This window comes from Ursus maritimus, unplaced genomic scaffold (genome assembly GCF_017311325.1).
Source record: "Ursus maritimus isolate PB19 unplaced genomic scaffold, ASM1731132v1 scaffold_17, whole genome shotgun sequence".
Classification (NCBI taxonomy): domain Eukaryota; kingdom Metazoa; phylum Chordata; class Mammalia; order Carnivora; family Ursidae; genus Ursus; species Ursus maritimus.
Genome location: NW_024424119.1, coordinates 11800757 through 11819310, shown reverse-complemented (window position 1 = coordinate 11819310; position 18554 = coordinate 11800757). Strand labels below are relative to the sequence as shown.

The 18554-nt window shown below is 41.4% G+C and overlaps 1 protein-coding gene across 1 annotated transcript in view; it reads right to left on the bottom strand.

Moving 5' to 3' along the window:
• ADAMTSL1 (ADAMTS like 1) overlaps positions 1-18554 on the bottom strand; it is a 376065-nt gene that overhangs the window by 143774 nt on the left and 213737 nt on the right. Inside the window, exon 16 of the mRNA XM_040631464.1 lies at positions 1284-1494. Coding sequence (XP_040487398.1) covers positions 1284-1494 — 211 coding nt within the window. The remainder of the gene's footprint in view (positions 1-1283; positions 1495-18554) is intronic.

Here is an 18554-nt window from a genome sequence, read left to right as displayed (position 1 = left end):
AATATTTATTTATTTTTAGGGAAAGAAGAGCAAGAGCGAGTGGGGGCAGGGGCAGAGGGAGAGAATATTTAAGCAGACTCTCTGCTGAGTGTGGAGCCTGATGTGGGGCTTGACAGGGGGCTTGATCCCATGACCCATGAGATCATGCCCTGAGCTGAAACTAAGAGTCGGACACCCAACCGACTGAGCCACCCAGGCATCCAAACCGGGATAATTTTGAAAGTGAAAAACCGTTTTAGTAAAATTGGGATGCATGTCCCCCTCACCTTTCAGGCTTACTTTTTGTGACCATTGTGGTCACTTTATAGCTACCTCTGATATCCTCATGGAGAGGAAATGCAAAATAAGGTTCTATCCAAATAATCTAAAATTTCTGTTTTTTAAAGGCATGCAAAAAAATTACTTAACTAAAGTTTGATAAATATATATTAACTTTAGGTAGACTATTATGATAAAATAGTTGTGTTTGTGTTATTACTATGTATGCTTTTGAGTGGGGTCAGCAAAGTTTTTCTGTAAAAGGACAGAATAAATACCTTAGGTATTGTAGGCTAAATGGTCTCTGTCACAACCAAGTAGTTCTGTCCTTCCAGTGCAAAAGCTGCCGTGGACAATACGTCAAAAGAATGGGCATGGCTGTGTTCAAATAAAATTTCATTTCCAATAACTACTTGTGAGACGGATCTGGCTTTGGGCTGCAGTGTGTCAACCTCTGCTTTAAAACAATAGTTCCTAGACTTTTGGAATTCATAGGACCAGCAAAATTTCAAAAATTCTGGAATTGATTTGACTTCTAATCTGTTATTTTGGTAAGTAATTGCATTTAAAAGGGGAAAAAAAAAAAAAGAAAAGTCATTGCCTAGTACCCTGGCCTCTTAGGGTTTTAAAACAGCAAAAAAACTAGAATAAGGGCACAAATTCAGAACAAATTTAGCTTTGTGGAAAACCAACCACATTGTCCTTATTTTTAAAAAATGTTTTCTTAGTTTGGTAAAAACTTTGTTGTGAATATACTCGGTTTAACGGCTGGGTCTTGAATTGCTTTGGGAGGACACTGGTGTGGGACCATAGAAAGAGCATAATGTTTATAATGAAAATATCTGGATTTGAATAAGGTTGAGAGAGTACTAAGAAGGGAGAGAGGAATAGACCCTGGACATTCCTTTAATGGGACAAAACTCCTTGAAGAGTTTTGCCCTGAACCAGAGTTGTATACACAAACATACTGTAAACACATAATGTATAGACAAACATTACTAATACCGAGTAACCCTAGAACTCACCGGCTGCCACTGTGCAGGGTACCAGGCAGGGGGGCAGTTGAAGCGGTTACAAGCTTGCACCGTGCTGGGTTTGGGCTGACGACACAGTTCATCGGCCAGGATTATGGTTTCATTCATCTCTCTGGAAAGTAGGTGGGAGCAGAAGACATCTCTGGTCTGCAGGCCAACCCCACAGGTGAGACTGCATGGACTCCACTTGCCAATTTCCCACCTGGGAAGAAATCGGAGAGGAGGACGACATCCTTAGTATCTGTGCAGAGAACATCATGACGTCAAGTGTTGCTAATAGAGTCAAAACACATACCTGGGAATGTGGGAAGTTCCAGCACAAGATTGGCTAGGAATGCTATCCTAAGCCTAGAACGCATCCTCTCCTACACGCTCTAGAATTCATTTAGAATAAACAAAGAGGGTGATAAAATGGAACCTCCATTTTTTACCCACAAAATCACGAAGAATGGTCACAGCCATGTCTATTTGGAAGACATACACAAACTTCATCAAAATAAGGCGGTATGCTAGATATAACACAGGTTTGAGCGCAGAAAGGCTTTGGGCACTATGTATTGAACAGCCTTTCTGCTAATCTGTCTAGTCCCCATTCTTGGCAAGACTGAAGAATTTGTGCTTGTTTTTCTTTGGCTTCAAAGTGAAAGGTCATTGGCTCCAACTTCCTTCATACTTCCAACATAGCATAGAAATGTCTCTGTCTTATGTATAAATATCATCACTGCCTGGGACTGGAGAATGTAACAAAAGTAAAGGTTGCTAAATAGATCAGTCTTCTTGAGGGGAAATAAGTGGAGAGAATGGCTCATTATCTGGAAGTAGAAGTCAAATACACACAGAGGAGTTGAGTGCATAATTGGCCATTCCAAATGGCCAAGTCTTGAGAAGTACATTTACAGTGAGCTGAAGGCCTATAAAAACAATCCCACTCCATTTCCCTGTTAATGCAGCCTCCAAAATGGGAATGATAAGGAAAAAGCTCAGTTGCTTGGGCTTGGAGTAGGAAGTATTCTTTAATGATCAGTTTTGGAAAGTTCTATTTACAAAGTGAGGCACAAAAATCCTACAAACAGAAGTTAGCCAAGAAAAGCATGGCAAGTAGATCCTTCAGTAGCGAGGCCCCCCTAGCTTTTGTAGCTCGCCTTGAAAATTGGCTTAAAAATCTTTGGCCTTGACGTTTTTCATCAAACTGCAAAACTGAGTACATAATCTCTCATTCTCTTTCTGCTACTCTGATATGTAACTACCTTACTAACCCCTATTTCCACTACCTCCTTTCATCTATCCTGTGTTTAAGTCATACGTGTAGCAAACAATTTCATTATTCTCAATTCATTCCCCCCTCGTTCTCCAGCTCTGTCTTTACTCAAGCTGTTACTCTGAATTTGGAATACTTCTTGTCCTTTCCTTGTCTATCCTTCAAAATGTCTTCCATTTCTATGTATCCCAAATTTGATCCATGTTCAAGGCATGTATACCTGCTTAAGGGATATGCACCTGTTCCAGACACTGATTATTTTCTCAATTATATTATAGTTATTCTGTCTGTCAAGGGCCCCACTGGAGTATACACCTCTTGCAGGCAAGCTCTGTGTCTGCACCTATGTTGTAGCGCTCACGGGGCTCATTAGCCCCTTCTCGACAGTTAATATGCATGGCTAATAATTTCCTGATAAATGAGCACACGGAAGAGACCTACCAGCACAGTGGGCACTTTTAAAATCTCATTTAATTACCTCCAGAACAACATGAGATAGGCCCTACTGATTTCTCCCATTTTATAATTGAGGAAATTTGAAAATCTAAGAGGTTGACTTGCCCCAAACCCATAATTGGTAAATAGTGAATCCAGGATTCAGACTTGGGTGTGTTTGGCTTCAAAGCCTTTGTGTATTCTATTGTACCATGCTGTCTCCAGGAAAACTGTCATATAAACATTCACAAAATTTTAAATGAACAGAAGAGGAGAGGCTGGATTGAATATATATTTCTTCTAGATCCTTGTGTGAATTCCTATAAACTTATTTTTAGATCCCTAGTTGGTTAATTCCTAGCTTTAAAATGTTGTGCCTTAAAATACACCCACACATTCTTTGCCACCTCTCCTTTCTAAAGATGAAGGCTTGAGTCTGGGCTGAACTTAGTGGCTCACTTGTAATGAATAGGATGAGGCAGAAGCGAGGCTATGTGACCTCTAAGGCTAAATCATAAAAAGGATATAGCTTCCATTTGGCTCTCTCTTGTTCACTGTGGGGGAAGCCAGCTGTCATGTCATGAGCTCACTGAGTCAGTCTTCAGGAAAGTCCACACGCAAAGGAACTGAAACTGCTCACCAACAGTCGGCATCAACTTGCCAGTCACACGAGTGAGCTACCTTGCAAGCAAGCTGGTCCACCTGACCCAGTCGAGCCTTCAGATGATTGCACCTTCATGAGAGACCCTGAGTCGGTATTGCCTTTCTAAGGTGTTCCCAGATTCCTCACTCATTAAATGGTGAGAGGTAAACAACATTTATTCCTGTTGTGAGCTACTAGGATTTGGGGAAATGTGTTACGCAACAACAGACAACAAATATAGCGTACTCCCCCCTCCAAACATGCGTATGTTCATCGAAAGACGTATATAAGAATATTCAAAGCAGACCTACCGATAATAGCCCAGATGGGGAACAATCCAAATGCCCATCAATAGTTGAGTGGATAAAAAATTACGACACGGTCATACAAGAACACTGGACAATGACAATAAGCTATAACAAGAAGCAACCCAGATGAATCTCACAAACGTAAAATTGAGGAAAGAAAGCCACAAAAGCAAAACTTCATACTGTGCTCTCCTTTATATAAAGTTCAAAACCCAAAACCAATCTATGATGTTAGAAATCAGGTTGGGGATTACCCTTGGTGGGCAGTAACTAGGAGAGGGGAACTGTGGGGAGGGATTCTGGGATGTTATCTTGATCTAGGTGCTAGACCTGGATCCACTTGGTGAAAAATCGCCAAGCCATACATGTAGGATTTATGCACTTTCCTCTATGTTCGTTATGCTTCAAAAAAAGGTGTCCCCTCCCCCCCGACTTTTAAGTGAAATGCTAAAATGTTGTGGCTGAGAAACAAAATCCAACGACCATGCTCAATGCTGGTGACCACAATGTATGTGTTTCATAGAGGAGCTGCCTACACAGTGAACATGGTCCAAGGTTGAAACTTGTCATGGTACAGGCTCTGGATTTCCACTGTCCGCACTCCTGCCTCTACCTCTGGCAGAAATTCAGTCACTGGGACCTTGAAGCAGAGGCATTTTGGCAGCCATGAAGTCACTTCAACACTGTTCATCAAAGTCACAAAATAGACATAGCTGCTTACCCGTGATAAAACTACACTGCATTCCCAAGGGGGGTGGTCAGCAGAAGTTATCTGTGTATTAAGTACTCTGCTGATTGAAAGTATTTGAATCAACTGAGGCCAAAATCTAAAAAAAGGGAAAGCAGACTCTCCCTGCATTTCTCCACAGAGGGGCTACATTTGTGAGCCTTGGGTCTGGCTGGCTGCTAATAACACTGTCCTATGTTCTGTGCCTTTGGCTGTTTCTTGAGGGACGACAGCAGGCCAGAAGGGAGCAGCAAGCTTGGGGGCAGGACTGGCTGTGGCTCACAGCCTGGGAAGCACTTACTGGCCTTTCCTGGGGTTCTGGGGCCTGGCTTCCCCACAAGCCCAGTGGTGAGAAGAGATAGGAGGTCAGAGGATGAGGGCATTAGTACTCCCTCCCGCCTCACTTTGCCTGATTCACTTTTACTCATCTTTTATGTCTTCACTGACAATGTTACTTGCTCAGGGATGAAGCCCTCAACTGGGTAAAATTTGTTTACTATATAGTCTCACTAATACTTCCCCCTTTGGAAATTCTCAACACTCAAAAAAATTATTGTGGTAAGAACACAGCATAAGAAACCCTCTTAACAAAATTTCAAGTGTACAACATAGCATTGTTTTTTTTGTTGTTGTTGTTTTGCCTTTTTTTTGGCTTTTCTTTTTTAAATTTTTTATTATGTTATGTTAGTCACCATACAGTACATCATTAGTTTTTGATGTGTGTTTCATGATTCATTGTTTGCATAGAACAGCCAGTGCACCATGCAGTATGTGCCCCCTTAATACCCTTCACTGGGACAACATAGTATTGTTGACTATAGGTACAATGTACAGACAGCAGAACTCTAGAACTTCCTCATTTTACTTAACTGGAACTTTGTGCCTATTGATGAGTAACTCATTTCCCTCTCCCTCCAGTCCCTGGCAACCGTCATCCATTCTTTGATTCTATGAATTTGACTGTTGTAGATATCTTATGTAAGTGCAATCAAGCAGTGTTTGTTCTTGTGTAACTGGCTTATTTCCCTTAGCGTAGTGTTCTTGAGGCTCATCCATATTGTCACACACTGCAGACTTCTTTTTTAAGGCTGAATAGTATTTCACCGTATGTATATACCACATTTTCTTTATCCATTCATCTGCTGAAGGACGTTTAGAATGTTTCCACTTATTGGCTACTGTGAATAGTGCTGCAGTGAACGTGGGAGTACTAATATTTCTTTGAGATCCTGACTTCAGTTCTTTTAGATAAATGCCCAGAAGTGGGATTGCTGGATCATATGGTAGTACTATTTTCCATTTTTTGAGGAACCTCCATATTGTTTTCCACAGTGGCTACACCAGTTGGCATTCCCACCAACAGTGCACAAAGGTTCCATTTTTTCCACATCCTCGCCAACACTGTGGTCCTTTGTTTTATTGATGATAGCCATCCAGACAGGTATGAGGTGATTATCTCATTATGGTTTTAATTTGCATTCTTTTATTATTTTTTATTTTTAAATTTTATTTATTTTTTTTAGAGAGAAAGAGAGAGAGAGCAGGTGGGGAGGGGCAGAGGGAGAGAATCTCGAGTAGGCTCTGCCCAGTGCAGAGCCCAATGTAAGGCTTGATCTCATAACCCTGAGATCATGACCTGAGCTGAAATCAAGAGGCAGATGTTCAATCAATTAAGCTACCCAGGTACTCCTGATTTGCATTTTCTTTTTTTTTTTTTTTTAAGATTTTATTTATTTATTTGACAGACATAGAGACAGCCAGTGAGAGAGGGAACACAAGCAGGGGGAGTGGGAGAGGAAGAAGCAGGCTCATAGCAGAGGAGCCTGATGTGGGGCTCGATCCCATAACGCCGGGATCACGCCCTGAGCCGAAGGCAGACGCTTAACCGCTGTGCCACCCAGGCGCCCGGGATTTGCATTTTCTGATGATTAGTGATGTTGAGTATTTTCTACATACAGTTGGCCATTGGTTGTCTTTTTTTGGAAAAATGTCTTTCAAGTCTTTAGCCCATTTTTAAATTGGGTTATTAGGTTTTTTATTGTTGTTGTTGTTGAGTTGTAGAAGTTCCTCCTATGTTAAGGAGATAAGCTCTTCATCAGATATATGGTTTGCAATTTTTTTCTCCCTGTTACTCTGTTGAGTATTTTCTTTGCTGTTCTCAATGCACCTATAATCTGACTACGCTGCTCCACTGTTACCTTGATGAGAGCATAAGCTAATGTTTATTTTGGTTTGCACTTGTTATGGGTTGAACTGTATCCCCCTAAAAGGTATGTTGGAGTCCTAACCCCCAATGACTTAGAAGGTGACTTTATTTGGAATAAGGTCATTGCAGATATAACCACTTCAGGTGAAATCATACTAGGGTCGGGTGGGCTTTTAATCCAGTATGAATGGTGTTCTCCTAAGAAAGGAGAGAGACACTCAGGGAGAATGTCATGTAACGACAGAGACAGAGATTGCAGTGACGCACCTAGAAGCCGAGGGATGTCAAGGATGGCTGGCAGATACCAGAAGCAGGAGGCAAGGAAGGATTCACCCTCACAGGTTTCAGAAGGACCACGGCCCTGCTGACACCTTCACATCTGTCTCCAGAACTGTGACAGAATGCATTTCTATTGTTTTATGTCACCCTGTTTGTGGACAGCCCTGGGAAACCAGTACATCACTGTAACCTCTGTACCTAGAGCAGTGCCTAGAACAAAGATGCTCGGTAAGTACGAGGTGACGCAAACTGAGTCGAACCCCAGTGACCTGGGTGTGCACCTTTGGTTTAGACACTTGGCTGGTCAACCATTTCGGCTATGATCACTGAGCAATTGCCAGCAGCAATTTCCGAGTCCCCAAAGCCCTGAACACCACAAAGTTTTCTTTAGTGTGGTGCAAACTCTTTGGTGACAGTCCTGACCTGAACTGACATGATGCTTTTATAGGTTGCATCCCACTTAGTGTAAATATTTACATATTTTTACAGCAGCAATGTTAGACTGTTGGATTATGGCATTTTCCCCTAGAACTTACTAGGGGCAATACATAATTTATGTTACAGTAATCCTAACATATTTCTAAAGTACAAAAAATTCTGAATTCCAAAACACATCTGCCGTGATGGTTTTGGCTACAGGATCCTGGCTCTGCATAAGGAGGATGGTCAACATGATCACTGTGTTTTCTTTCAGCTTCTAGGCTTCAGGTGTTTAGCTTCATGGTTAGGCCCTTGGCCAAAATGTTATGGAGACTGGCTCCTCCAGCATTCCCTTGCTATATTGCCTTTTTCTTTCTCTGACCTTATTCTCTATATTCCTCTCCTTTTTGTCAAAACCTGCTTGCAGGGAAGGCTCTGGGAGCTGATGGGTCACAGCTGATGCCCTGCGCAACAGACTCCTGACCAAAGGTAGACAGGAGACAGAGGGTTACCTCCTACCCCTCAAGGCTGGGATTAGTCTTCCTGCTCTGTGTCCAGCATCAGATGTACTTGGGTAGGCCTGTGTTTATAATTGGCTTTTAAATTTTAGCCTTGGTTTCCGAATTCCTACTATGTTTCCCTGATGGTGCTGGAGATCTGCCCAACGTCTAGCCTACGGCACGCTGATCCTGTCACTCTGCCTGCATCTGGCCAGTCCCTTGCCTTGGCCTGGGCAGAGACCCTTAGCCACAGGCCATAAGCCATGATGTGACAGCAGTCTAGCTGACATCACACATTACTGCCAATAACAATAGTAACTCTAACAATTATACGGAGCTTACAACAAGTCAGGTACTCTGCTAGCTGTTGTAAATGCGTTCTCTCCTATAATCCTCACCACAGCCCTGTGAGATAGGTACTATTATTTTCTGCATTTTAATAATAAGAAGCTGAGGTCTGGAGAAGTTAAATGATTAATTAGTCATGGCCTAGGATGCCTACCGTCAGGTCTCACACAGATGTCAATGCCACATGCATCACATCCCAGTCTACCATGACTCGGCTGCATGGGTGCTGAGAATGGGGCTGTTCCCTATCACAGAGGCCAGTGCATACATTTTCAAGCCCCAGCTCTGCTTTAAGCCAAAGCTTCTTTCGCAGAGGTCCTAGCAAGACTCAGGGATAAGCTTACCCAAGATGTGGGATACATAGATGAACTCACTTCTTACTTGTATCAACCCTATGAATAAGGTACCATAAGTTCCCCCACGCAAAACAATGAATCATGGAACACTACACCAAAAACTAATGATGTACTGTACGATGACTAATATAATAAAAAATTTAAAAAATTAAAAAAATAAGTTCCCCCATTTTACAGGGTGACATAACAGAGGCTTTGAAAGGTTAAGTATCTTGTCCAAAGTCACACAGCTAGTAAACAAGAAAATCAAGATTCAAACCCAGGTAGCCGGGCTCCTGCATACCTAAATATTATATTATACTGCCTTTTAGGGTGAGGATGATGAATAGAGCAGTACAAAGTAGATCCAAGATGCAAATTCTAGGATCCTCGGTGCTTATAACTTCAGAAATGAAAAACGGCAAAATGACAGATCTATTCTTAAATAATAGAAACCAACACACTGATGGCAGCCAAGGTTATGAATACACTCGGAGTTGTTATTTCAGTAAAGTGGCAGTGATACTTGGCAGCAAACAGGCAAAGGCTGAGTGTGGTCCCCTCTAGGATATGTTTATTTTTTGTAAAGGTGGCCATCAGAGATAATGTGGGCAATCAAGGACCCATGGTGGTTGGCACTTCTTAGCAGCTCGTGTTTGTATTAGCTATATAAAAGGAGGATTTTGGCCTTCTTTTGGACAAGGGCTCATTATGGGAGTTGCCAAGGTTTTTCGCCCCTACCCTTTCAGAGAAGGTATTGGCTGTTGCCTCCAGCAACTCATTGTTGGTTGCTGGTATAAATGCACATAATTTCTAATGGTAGACTCACCCTATCCCAACCTATGCCCTAAGAACTTTCTCTTACCCTCTTTTTTGCAGCAAAGTAGGGCTTGTTTCTTTATTCAAAATTTAAAGATGCAGTTATTGAAATGTAAATTTCAATTATTTGTTAGAGACATTCTTCAAACTTGTACGCAATCCTTCAACTTGACATCCCCACCTAACATCTCTATCCCGTGATTTTTTTAAAGTCTCCCAGAGATATCCCTTTCCTTTCGAGTGTCTCTGAGATCAGGAGGTAGAAAGCAATCAAGCAATAATAAATCAGACACCCTGGGGCATGGCCAGCTCTAGAAAGCCTAAGGTAGGGCAAAGAAAACTCTTTTTCCCACTGGTACACAGTTTAGGACCAGGTGCCCCTTTAAGGTTTTGGACTAATACTGGTGGCTCCCAATTTATCTCTATATTTCCCAGTTTTCAATTTATCCACAGTCCAATGCTTCCAAAATGTGAATCTGGTCACTTTACTTCCTCTCATTAAAAACCTCCATTGGCAAGGAGTCCTGGGTGTTATACGCAAACAATGAATTACGGAACACTACACCAAAAACGAATGAAGCACTGTATGGTAGCTAACATAACATAATAAAAAACAAAAACAAAACCAAAAAAACTTCCATTGGAATCTAAGCTGAGCTCTCAGTGGGGTGGAGACAGCATATCCGGGGCTCAGCTTTGGTTCAGTGCACTCGCTGTGGGCAAGGGGACACTATGGTGGCTGGACCTGAACTCTCTAACTGGCTCCCTACCCCAAATTCTTTTGTTCTTCCTCTTTGTAGGAGTTGAATTTTAGCCTGAGGCTTAGTGTGGAGTGTTTCATTGGCATGTGATAGGGCCTAGCACTGGGCCAGGGTACCTGGAGATGAAACATACAGGGAAGATTGAACAAATACATAAACACATGAAGGAGGATGGGAGGCAGATTTCTTACTTTTGGAGAAAGGAGTTGCAAATATGGAAAGGGGGAAGACTAGAGTAAACCCTGTGGAATTGGACTGCTATTACAAACAGTGTGAACTCATGGTTTTTAACAGACGGACAGGTACCTAGATAGATATAGTCATATCAACAGATATAAATGAAGTATGTAAATATACATACACTATTTCCTGGATCTCTCTACTGAGAAGCCTAAAAGCAATGACATTTCAGTAAAATCAAGTGCATTAAGTGCCAATTTTGGATTCTAAATAGCATTCTCTACTAAGGAATCAGTTCCTGTAAAAATGGCTCTGGGACAGGAGAATTGAAAATAAAAAATGAGCCTGGAGCATCTTGTGCCAGAAAACTGGGAAGTGCTCAAGGAATGATGGGGTATATGTCAAAAGGGCAGAGAAGCCAGTCTGCAGGGGCTCCTACCGGCCATGTCTGGGACAATTTGATAGTAATGGATTTTAACCCTTTAAGTTAAATAGAAATTTATAAATAAATAAACAAGATAAGAAAGCTCTATCTTGAAGAATGCCTATTAATAATATAGAAGATCATTATAATAAAATTAATAAAATTAGATTAACAATCTAGAAGAATTTAGAAAGGTGCCATTTATCGACCATAATAGTAATTGATTCAGGCAACAGCCATCAATGAATACTAATGTTGGTCAGTAAAAGTCTGATAAGGAACAGAGTATTTACTTAGTTTCAGATTATCTCCCCATAAAGATACTTATTTGTTACTAATAATAAGTGTAATATCCTTATTATTTTTACAGTGGAAACCTGGCTGAGATCATCTTAACCAAATGTGTTAACATTATCAGAAATGAATGGGGCATAACATCATTCATTGTCTCTTGATACCATGCACTAAGAAGAATGCAGCATACTTCTGTCAAAAATTAAAAAATCATAAAAAAATCAAGCAAACTCAAAATGAGTGACATTTTACAAAGTAATTGCCCCATACTCTTCAAAAATATCTTAATATGAAAGACAAGGAAAGACTGTCTCGGCTATAAGGAGCCTAAAAAGCAATGCCAACCAAATGTAACATGTAACCCTGGATTGGATCTTGGACCTATAAAGGATATTGCTGGGACAACTGGTGGATGGTAATACTGAATTAATGCCATTTCTTAGTTTTGATGGTTCTCCTATGGTTATTTTGGAGAGCATCTTGTACTCAGGTAGTAACACTGAAGTGTTAAAATGCAATGGTATATCACCTGAAATTATTCTCAAATGGTCCCAAAATGTTAGTGACTATAGAACCAAGAGAATTGGTAAAAGAGAGCTCTGTCTACCATTTTTGTAACTTTTTTTTAAAACTAAAAGTATTTCAGAGTGTCATTTTTGGGGCGCCTGGGTGGCACAGCGGTTGGGCGTCTGCCTTCGGCTCAGGGCGTGGTCCCGGCGATCTGGGATCGAGCCCCACATCAGGCTCTTCTGCTATGAGCCTGCTTCTTCCTCTCCCACTCCCCCTGCTTGTGTTCCCTCTCTCGCTGGCTGTCTCTATGTCTGTCAAATAAATAAATAAAATCTTAAAAAAAAACAAAACAAAAAAACTAAAAGTATTTCAAAATAAAAGTTATGAAAAACATCCATTGGCTCCTGGTTACCCACAAGCCAGGGTTCAATTTCTTGGCTGGCCTGTAGTGTGCTTCACAAAGGAGTCTGAATATACCTTTCTGATTTAATCTCTGGTACCCCTACACTCAGCCTTGCTGAGTACCCAGCAGACGAGTACCATCTTCTCTGGCCAGAAAACTCTTCTGACTCTCAGGTTAGATTCTAAACATCACCCTCCTCCCAATACTTTTCTGATATCCTCCCCATGAGGCAGAGTTAGACCTTTCCCTCTGCAGCACGCTACTGTCTAAAGGCATTCCTTTCTTCCCTCAGACTCACCTTCATTACACTGTAGGTATTTGCCTACACGTCCCTCTCTCTCACTAGACTCTGCACGCCACAAAGGCAGCAATGGCTGTGACCCATTCCTCTTAATATCTCCAGCACCTCCTGCAGTGCCCAGCACATTGTAGATTCTCAAGGTGGCATTGTGGCATAATGCAGAAGATTTTGGGCTCTGGAATTGGATTATCCATGAATGAACCGTACTCTGCCACCATCTAATTACACAGCCTTGGGTAAGTTACTGAACAATGTACTCATATTTAAAATGAGAATAATAGCAATACCCACTTCAAAGGGTTGTTATGAGGTTTAGTTTTTTTAAATTTTTTAAAAAATATTTTATTTATTTATTTGACAGAGAGAGAGAGAGACAGCCAGCAAGAGAGGGAACCCAAGCAGGGGGAGTGGGAGAGGAAGAAGCAGGCTCCCAGCAGAGCAGGGAGCCCAGTGCGGGGCTTGATCCCAGGACCCTAGGATCATGACCTGAACCAAAGGCAGACACTTAATGACTGAGCCACCCAGGTGCCCCTGTAATGAGGTTTAAATGAGAACATGTATGAAAAGGGCTTAAGCACAGTGGCAGATTAAGGGCTCTCTAAACGTTAGCTAATATGAACTGTTATTACTGGGTGCTCTGTAAACATTTGTTAAATGCACGGGTGATTATTGTGAGGATAGAGATTAAATGAGTAGAGTGAGAATTCGTCCTGGAGTGAATCAGGTAAAGTAGCTGTATGTTATGGAGACCGAGGGAAAGGATGTTTGTGACCTGCCCGCGTTAATTTATCATTTAAGCCTTCGCTGCTCAGCGCTAGGACAGATCCAGAAGTGGGAAAAGTGCTCATGACCTTCAACATGCTTTCAGCAAAGATGGAGAGAATTAACAAACGCCCGGGAGACATAGCAAACAATGTTGGGTGATAGCAATGAGCTACTTGGTAAATGATTTGGCTGAACCATGAGGACTACAGAATTTCAGAAGACAGGCAGCATGGAGCTCATAACCACTTATGTTTATATTGTTGATGGCAATCCACAAAGTCTGTTCCGCTATGGGATCTTGCTTCATCCTCCTACCTCGAAAGTACCCAAAGCAGGTATCACTATCTCCATTTCATAGATAAGCAAGCTGAGGCTCAAAGAGACAAGTGATTTCCCCAGGGTGGAAAGGGAACTCAGCTTGATCCTTTTACCCTGCTGAGGACAGAGGCGGGAATCGTGAAGGTCACAGACAGGAAGACAGACGGGATGAGAAAAGCAGTTATATGTGAGAGCAGATGGATTTGCTACCTTCACATACAACCTCCGTATTTTATTTTTTTTATTATTTTTTTATTTCTTATTTTTCAAAGATTTTATTTATTTATTTGACAGAGATAGAGACAGCCAGCGAGAGAGGGAACACAAGCAGGGGGAGTGGGAGAGGAAGAAGCAGGCTCCCAGTGGAGGAGCCTGATGTGGGGCTCGATTCCATAACGCCGGGATCACGCCCTGAGCCGAAGGCAGACGCTTAACCGCTGTGCCACCCAGGCGCCCCCAACCTCCGTATTTTAGAAAACTACTTAAAGTGGCCTAGGAAAAGATAAATGAAAAGATCAAAGGATGCATTAGATAATAGAGAGTAAAGATATGTTGGAAGACCAAAAATCAACCAAAAGCATATTTGATAAATAGCAACATGAGAATCAAGGCTCTTTGTAAAAGAGTAGCTCACACAGCTCAGGAAACAGAAGATACAGCCATGCTTCTCTTGGAAGTCAGCTGGTTTGGCATGAGGTCTTGGCTCCATAAAAATATTTATAGTCAGGATTACCAAACACCTGAGATGGCAAAGCACTCATTTCCATTGGAAAACAGTGTGGTCAAAGTGACTGTTTTAACCAGGACAGTTTCCCTTACCTTCCAAATTATTTCTTTAAAAAAAAAAGGTTATCAACATCGCAAATAACTCTTGTCAAGTCTTTTTTTTTTAAATTAATGAATAGCCTTAAAAATGGCATTTGCAGCAATATACAGATTTACTATCTCATTACTAGCATGCCATTTGCTTTAAATCTACCTCCTTCATGGAGCATAGCAAAAGGCAAACGGCACCAAAACTAGGCCCAAATGTACAGAGTATCTTCAGCCTTTCCTCCCATACCCCTAATACCTCTGTGATGTCCCAGTGTCCAAGAAATGCCCATGTGCCTGTTTACCTAAAGGCAGCTTGATTTAGTTAACATCTAAATTCTGCTTTCCATTTTCTGATCACCCTGTCTTCTAGGTGACAGCACATTGCAATGAGATAGAATTTCTGCTGGCTGTTATAACTCAGATATGAGCTTCCTGAGAAACAGGTCGGAAGGGTAGATGATCCACAAAATCACCTCCACCCTTGGGAGTTCGAGATTTGAGTTGGCTTGCTTAGAATTCTAGGTGGGATTTTCCTACTAAAAATAATCGCAATGTTGTTCTCCTTGTGGTCAGATCAGAGGAGGATTTACTTAGATTATAAATATAAATTTCATTGTGTTGGTTTTCTTTTTCTTCCTCTAACGATCTTTTAGCTTTTATTCCTCTTTTTCTCTACTTTATCTTGATTGTTTCGGCATCCACTGAAGGTCTTCCACTAAATGAACTCCCTTCCTTTTCCAGACTTCCCTCAAATAGAGTGAGCTTCTGCCAAGCTGAACCATGTGTTGGCTTCCCAGCACACCATTTTCCCTTTTTACATCTGTGAATTTGCTTCCAACTTCTGCCTAGCATGCTGTCCATGTTCCTACCTCAAGGTCTGATTCAAGTTCTTCTTCTTTGGGGAAGGTTTCTGTCACCATTCCAACCTGCATCAACTGTACCCTCTTTGCAACCTTATTGAATTTACTGTCATTTGGCCCTTGCTTACATTGTACAATGCTGACTACATAGTGTCATAAGAACACTGAGGAAGTAGAGCATCTTATTTGATGGGATTCTATTGGCTTAAACGTTTTTCTCTAGTTATCATCCCAAGCAGAAATTAAGGCTTTTAAGACTTGTTATCAAGTATTTTGGAGTTAAGGGAATTGTTTGGCACCCATCAAATCAGGACATAAAATCTCCATCTATTTGTTGATTTGCAGGCGGCATTCCTCACTAAAACTCCTCAATTACGGATTTTCTCCCTAGTATGGGTCAAATAATGTCCTCCCAAAAAGTTATGCTGAAATCCTAACTTCCAGTAACTCAGAATGTGATTTTATTTAGAAATAGAGTGTTGACAGAGGTAATCAAGTTAAAATGAGGTCATTAGGGTGCGTCCTAATCCAATATGACTGGTGTCCTTATAAAAAGGGGAAATCTGATCACAGAGACAGACAGGGCAAATGACGGTGTGAAGACTGAGTTCGAGATACAACTACCAGCCAATGAACACCAAAGGCTGCTGACAAAGCACCCAAAGCTAGAAAGAGGCAAGGAAGAATCCTTCCGTTTCAGGATTCAGAGAAACAAAGAGGGATCTTGGCCGGGCCAACACCTTGATTTCAGACTTCTAGCATCCAGAACGGTGAGAAAATAAATTTCTGCTCTTCTAAGACACCCAGCTTGAGGTACTTTGTTAAGAGTAGCCCAGCAAACTAATACACTCCCTCGAGTCAGTCCTTTTGAGCAGTTTTAATCCAGTTATTTATGTTGTCAACAGAAACCTTTCTGGACATTTATATTTGTGTAGTTTCTCTGCAAGCGAAATGCTTGGGAAGGTCAGGCCTTTACATCAGGATCCACAGACCTGATTCTTTTACCTCCAGCAAGACTCTGCCTCTTCTTTCCTTTCATCATACTTGTTGGGTCAGTTCTGTAGACTGAATTTTTAATTCCACCCATGTACTTGGCCATTCATCTATGTATGTGTGCCTACAGCCATGTATTCATTTGTTGAAAATGTACCGTGTACTAAATATTATGCTGAATGATGGGGACGCAGTTAAAAAATTTCTTGATCTTAACAGCTCTCTGAGACAACTACAGGACACTATCATACATGCTATTCATTGATTTATTCATTCAACTAGTGTTTCTTAAGCACTTTTTGTGGCCAGGCTCAATGTGAAGAAATAGAGCAGTGAATAAGATAGACACAGACTGTATTTCTGTGGGGTCCATGGGAATGAAACAGATAAACATGAGGTATTAAGGAAGTATAATAATATAGACTGGAGTCAAGAGGGAAGAGATAGAGTCATGGAAGCTTCCTGAAGGTGGTGCTATCTGAGCTGAGGCTTGAAGAATAAGAGGTGGCAGAGCCAAGGCAGAAGTAAAAAGAAGGTACTCCAGGCAGAACGAGGTGTGGGAAAGCATGATGCGCTTGGAGAACTCTAATTTATCTACTTCCATGCTTGGGGCTGGAAAGAATATAGAGTAGAAAGTCTACGAAGTCCTTGGAAAACTGGTTCTCACTCTTGTTTTCCTTGATCTAAGTATGGGGTGGGTAACAGAGTCTGGGAAACAGAGGCACTGTGGGCAGCCAAAGCCACAGTGACAAATGTGACTTAAGTTCACTAGAGTTCAAACTCACAGCTCCTAGAACACTGCTGAATGGATGCCTAGTCTGCTCCCTTCCATCCATCCTAAGGGTTGCCAGGCTTTGGTGAGAATTCCAATAGGTCTATGGCACAGGGTGACACAGATAGTGCTTCAAGTAGGCTCTCCACTGTGTTTAATAACAAATTAAATTCAAACCTAGCTTGGCAGAGGGAAGCAAAAGATAGAGCCATTTCCCCTGGAGAGATCTGTCTCAATCTCCAGAGTTTGATAAGTGAGGAATCAGAAGAGGAAGCAGCTAGCTGTTGATGGAGGGTGTGATTCATTCCATCAGTACTGGGATGGGGACACAGACACACACACACAGACACACACACACACACACACACACACAAAGATGTTCCATCCACAGGACATGGAGAACAGCAGCCCATGCACTTTCCAGCCCTGAAGGCTGTTTACTTGAGGAGTAAGAGTGAGGTCTTTCACAAATGTTTTCATAAGACACCACACAAAAATGACCTAAAATTATTTTTCAAGTTAGGTTCAAAGATCTCTTCAAGTAGCATGTATGTTTCACTCTTTGATGTTTTGTTATCTCAGGGTGAGTGAAGGGATTATTACCGGGCTAAAGTCTGAATAAATTGAAATCTGCGTATTAGGATTTATATTGGCTTATTAAACCCCTCATTTGTTTTTGATTATCCATGATGCTCATTTATTGCTAGCACTTTCATCCCTGGAACACTATTTTTAAACACACTTGGATCCAAATGGTAGTGACGAATTGCCCTAAATCCCTGAGTTATGTTCATCAAGCAGGAGGAACACGAGCATGATGCCAAAGAATCAGACTGATCCAGACCTTGGATTCCAGCACACTAGGGTTGGAATATACTGCTACCTGTGTTTTATAACCTTTTGTGATTTACCAATTTTGAATGCTAACTTCTTTGTCTGTAAAATGGGACAATAATAACTTCTAATCGTTATGGGATCCTTGTTATGTACCAGGTACTGTTATCAGAACTTCACATGCTCTAACTCATTTAATCCTCATGGCAACCTAAGACATAGGTACTATTATTATGCATATATATATATATATATATATATATATATATATATACATGCCAGGATTCAATTCTAAGTGTTCTGCCTCTAGAATTCTTAACTGTATTCTTACCTGTTAGCCTGTAGTTTGTACAGGTGGTAGGAGTTTGTACCGGTGGTAGGAGTTTGTACAGGTGGTAGGAGCAAAATACTACCTAGCAGCTGCCATCAATATTATTGTTGTCATTATTGTTATAGTACTATTTCTCATACCCAGCAGAAAGAATGGGCCTTGTGGTTCCTTGGAATTACTGCCATTACTCTATCCAAATTAGAGGAACTATTTTGCCATTTGGTTGTGCTTGCTTTATCCCACACTTAGAATAATTAAGGGTTTAACTTCATGCAGCCCAACATTTCCCAGGCCACAGAGAACTTTCTAGCTGCCCTCAGATCCTCAGAGCCTGCCACCCATTTTCCCAGTTGGGAAAAGAGAAGTAGTGGGGTAACTCAGTAACTAAATTCTGAGTAGAGACACTGGAATCCATGACTTCC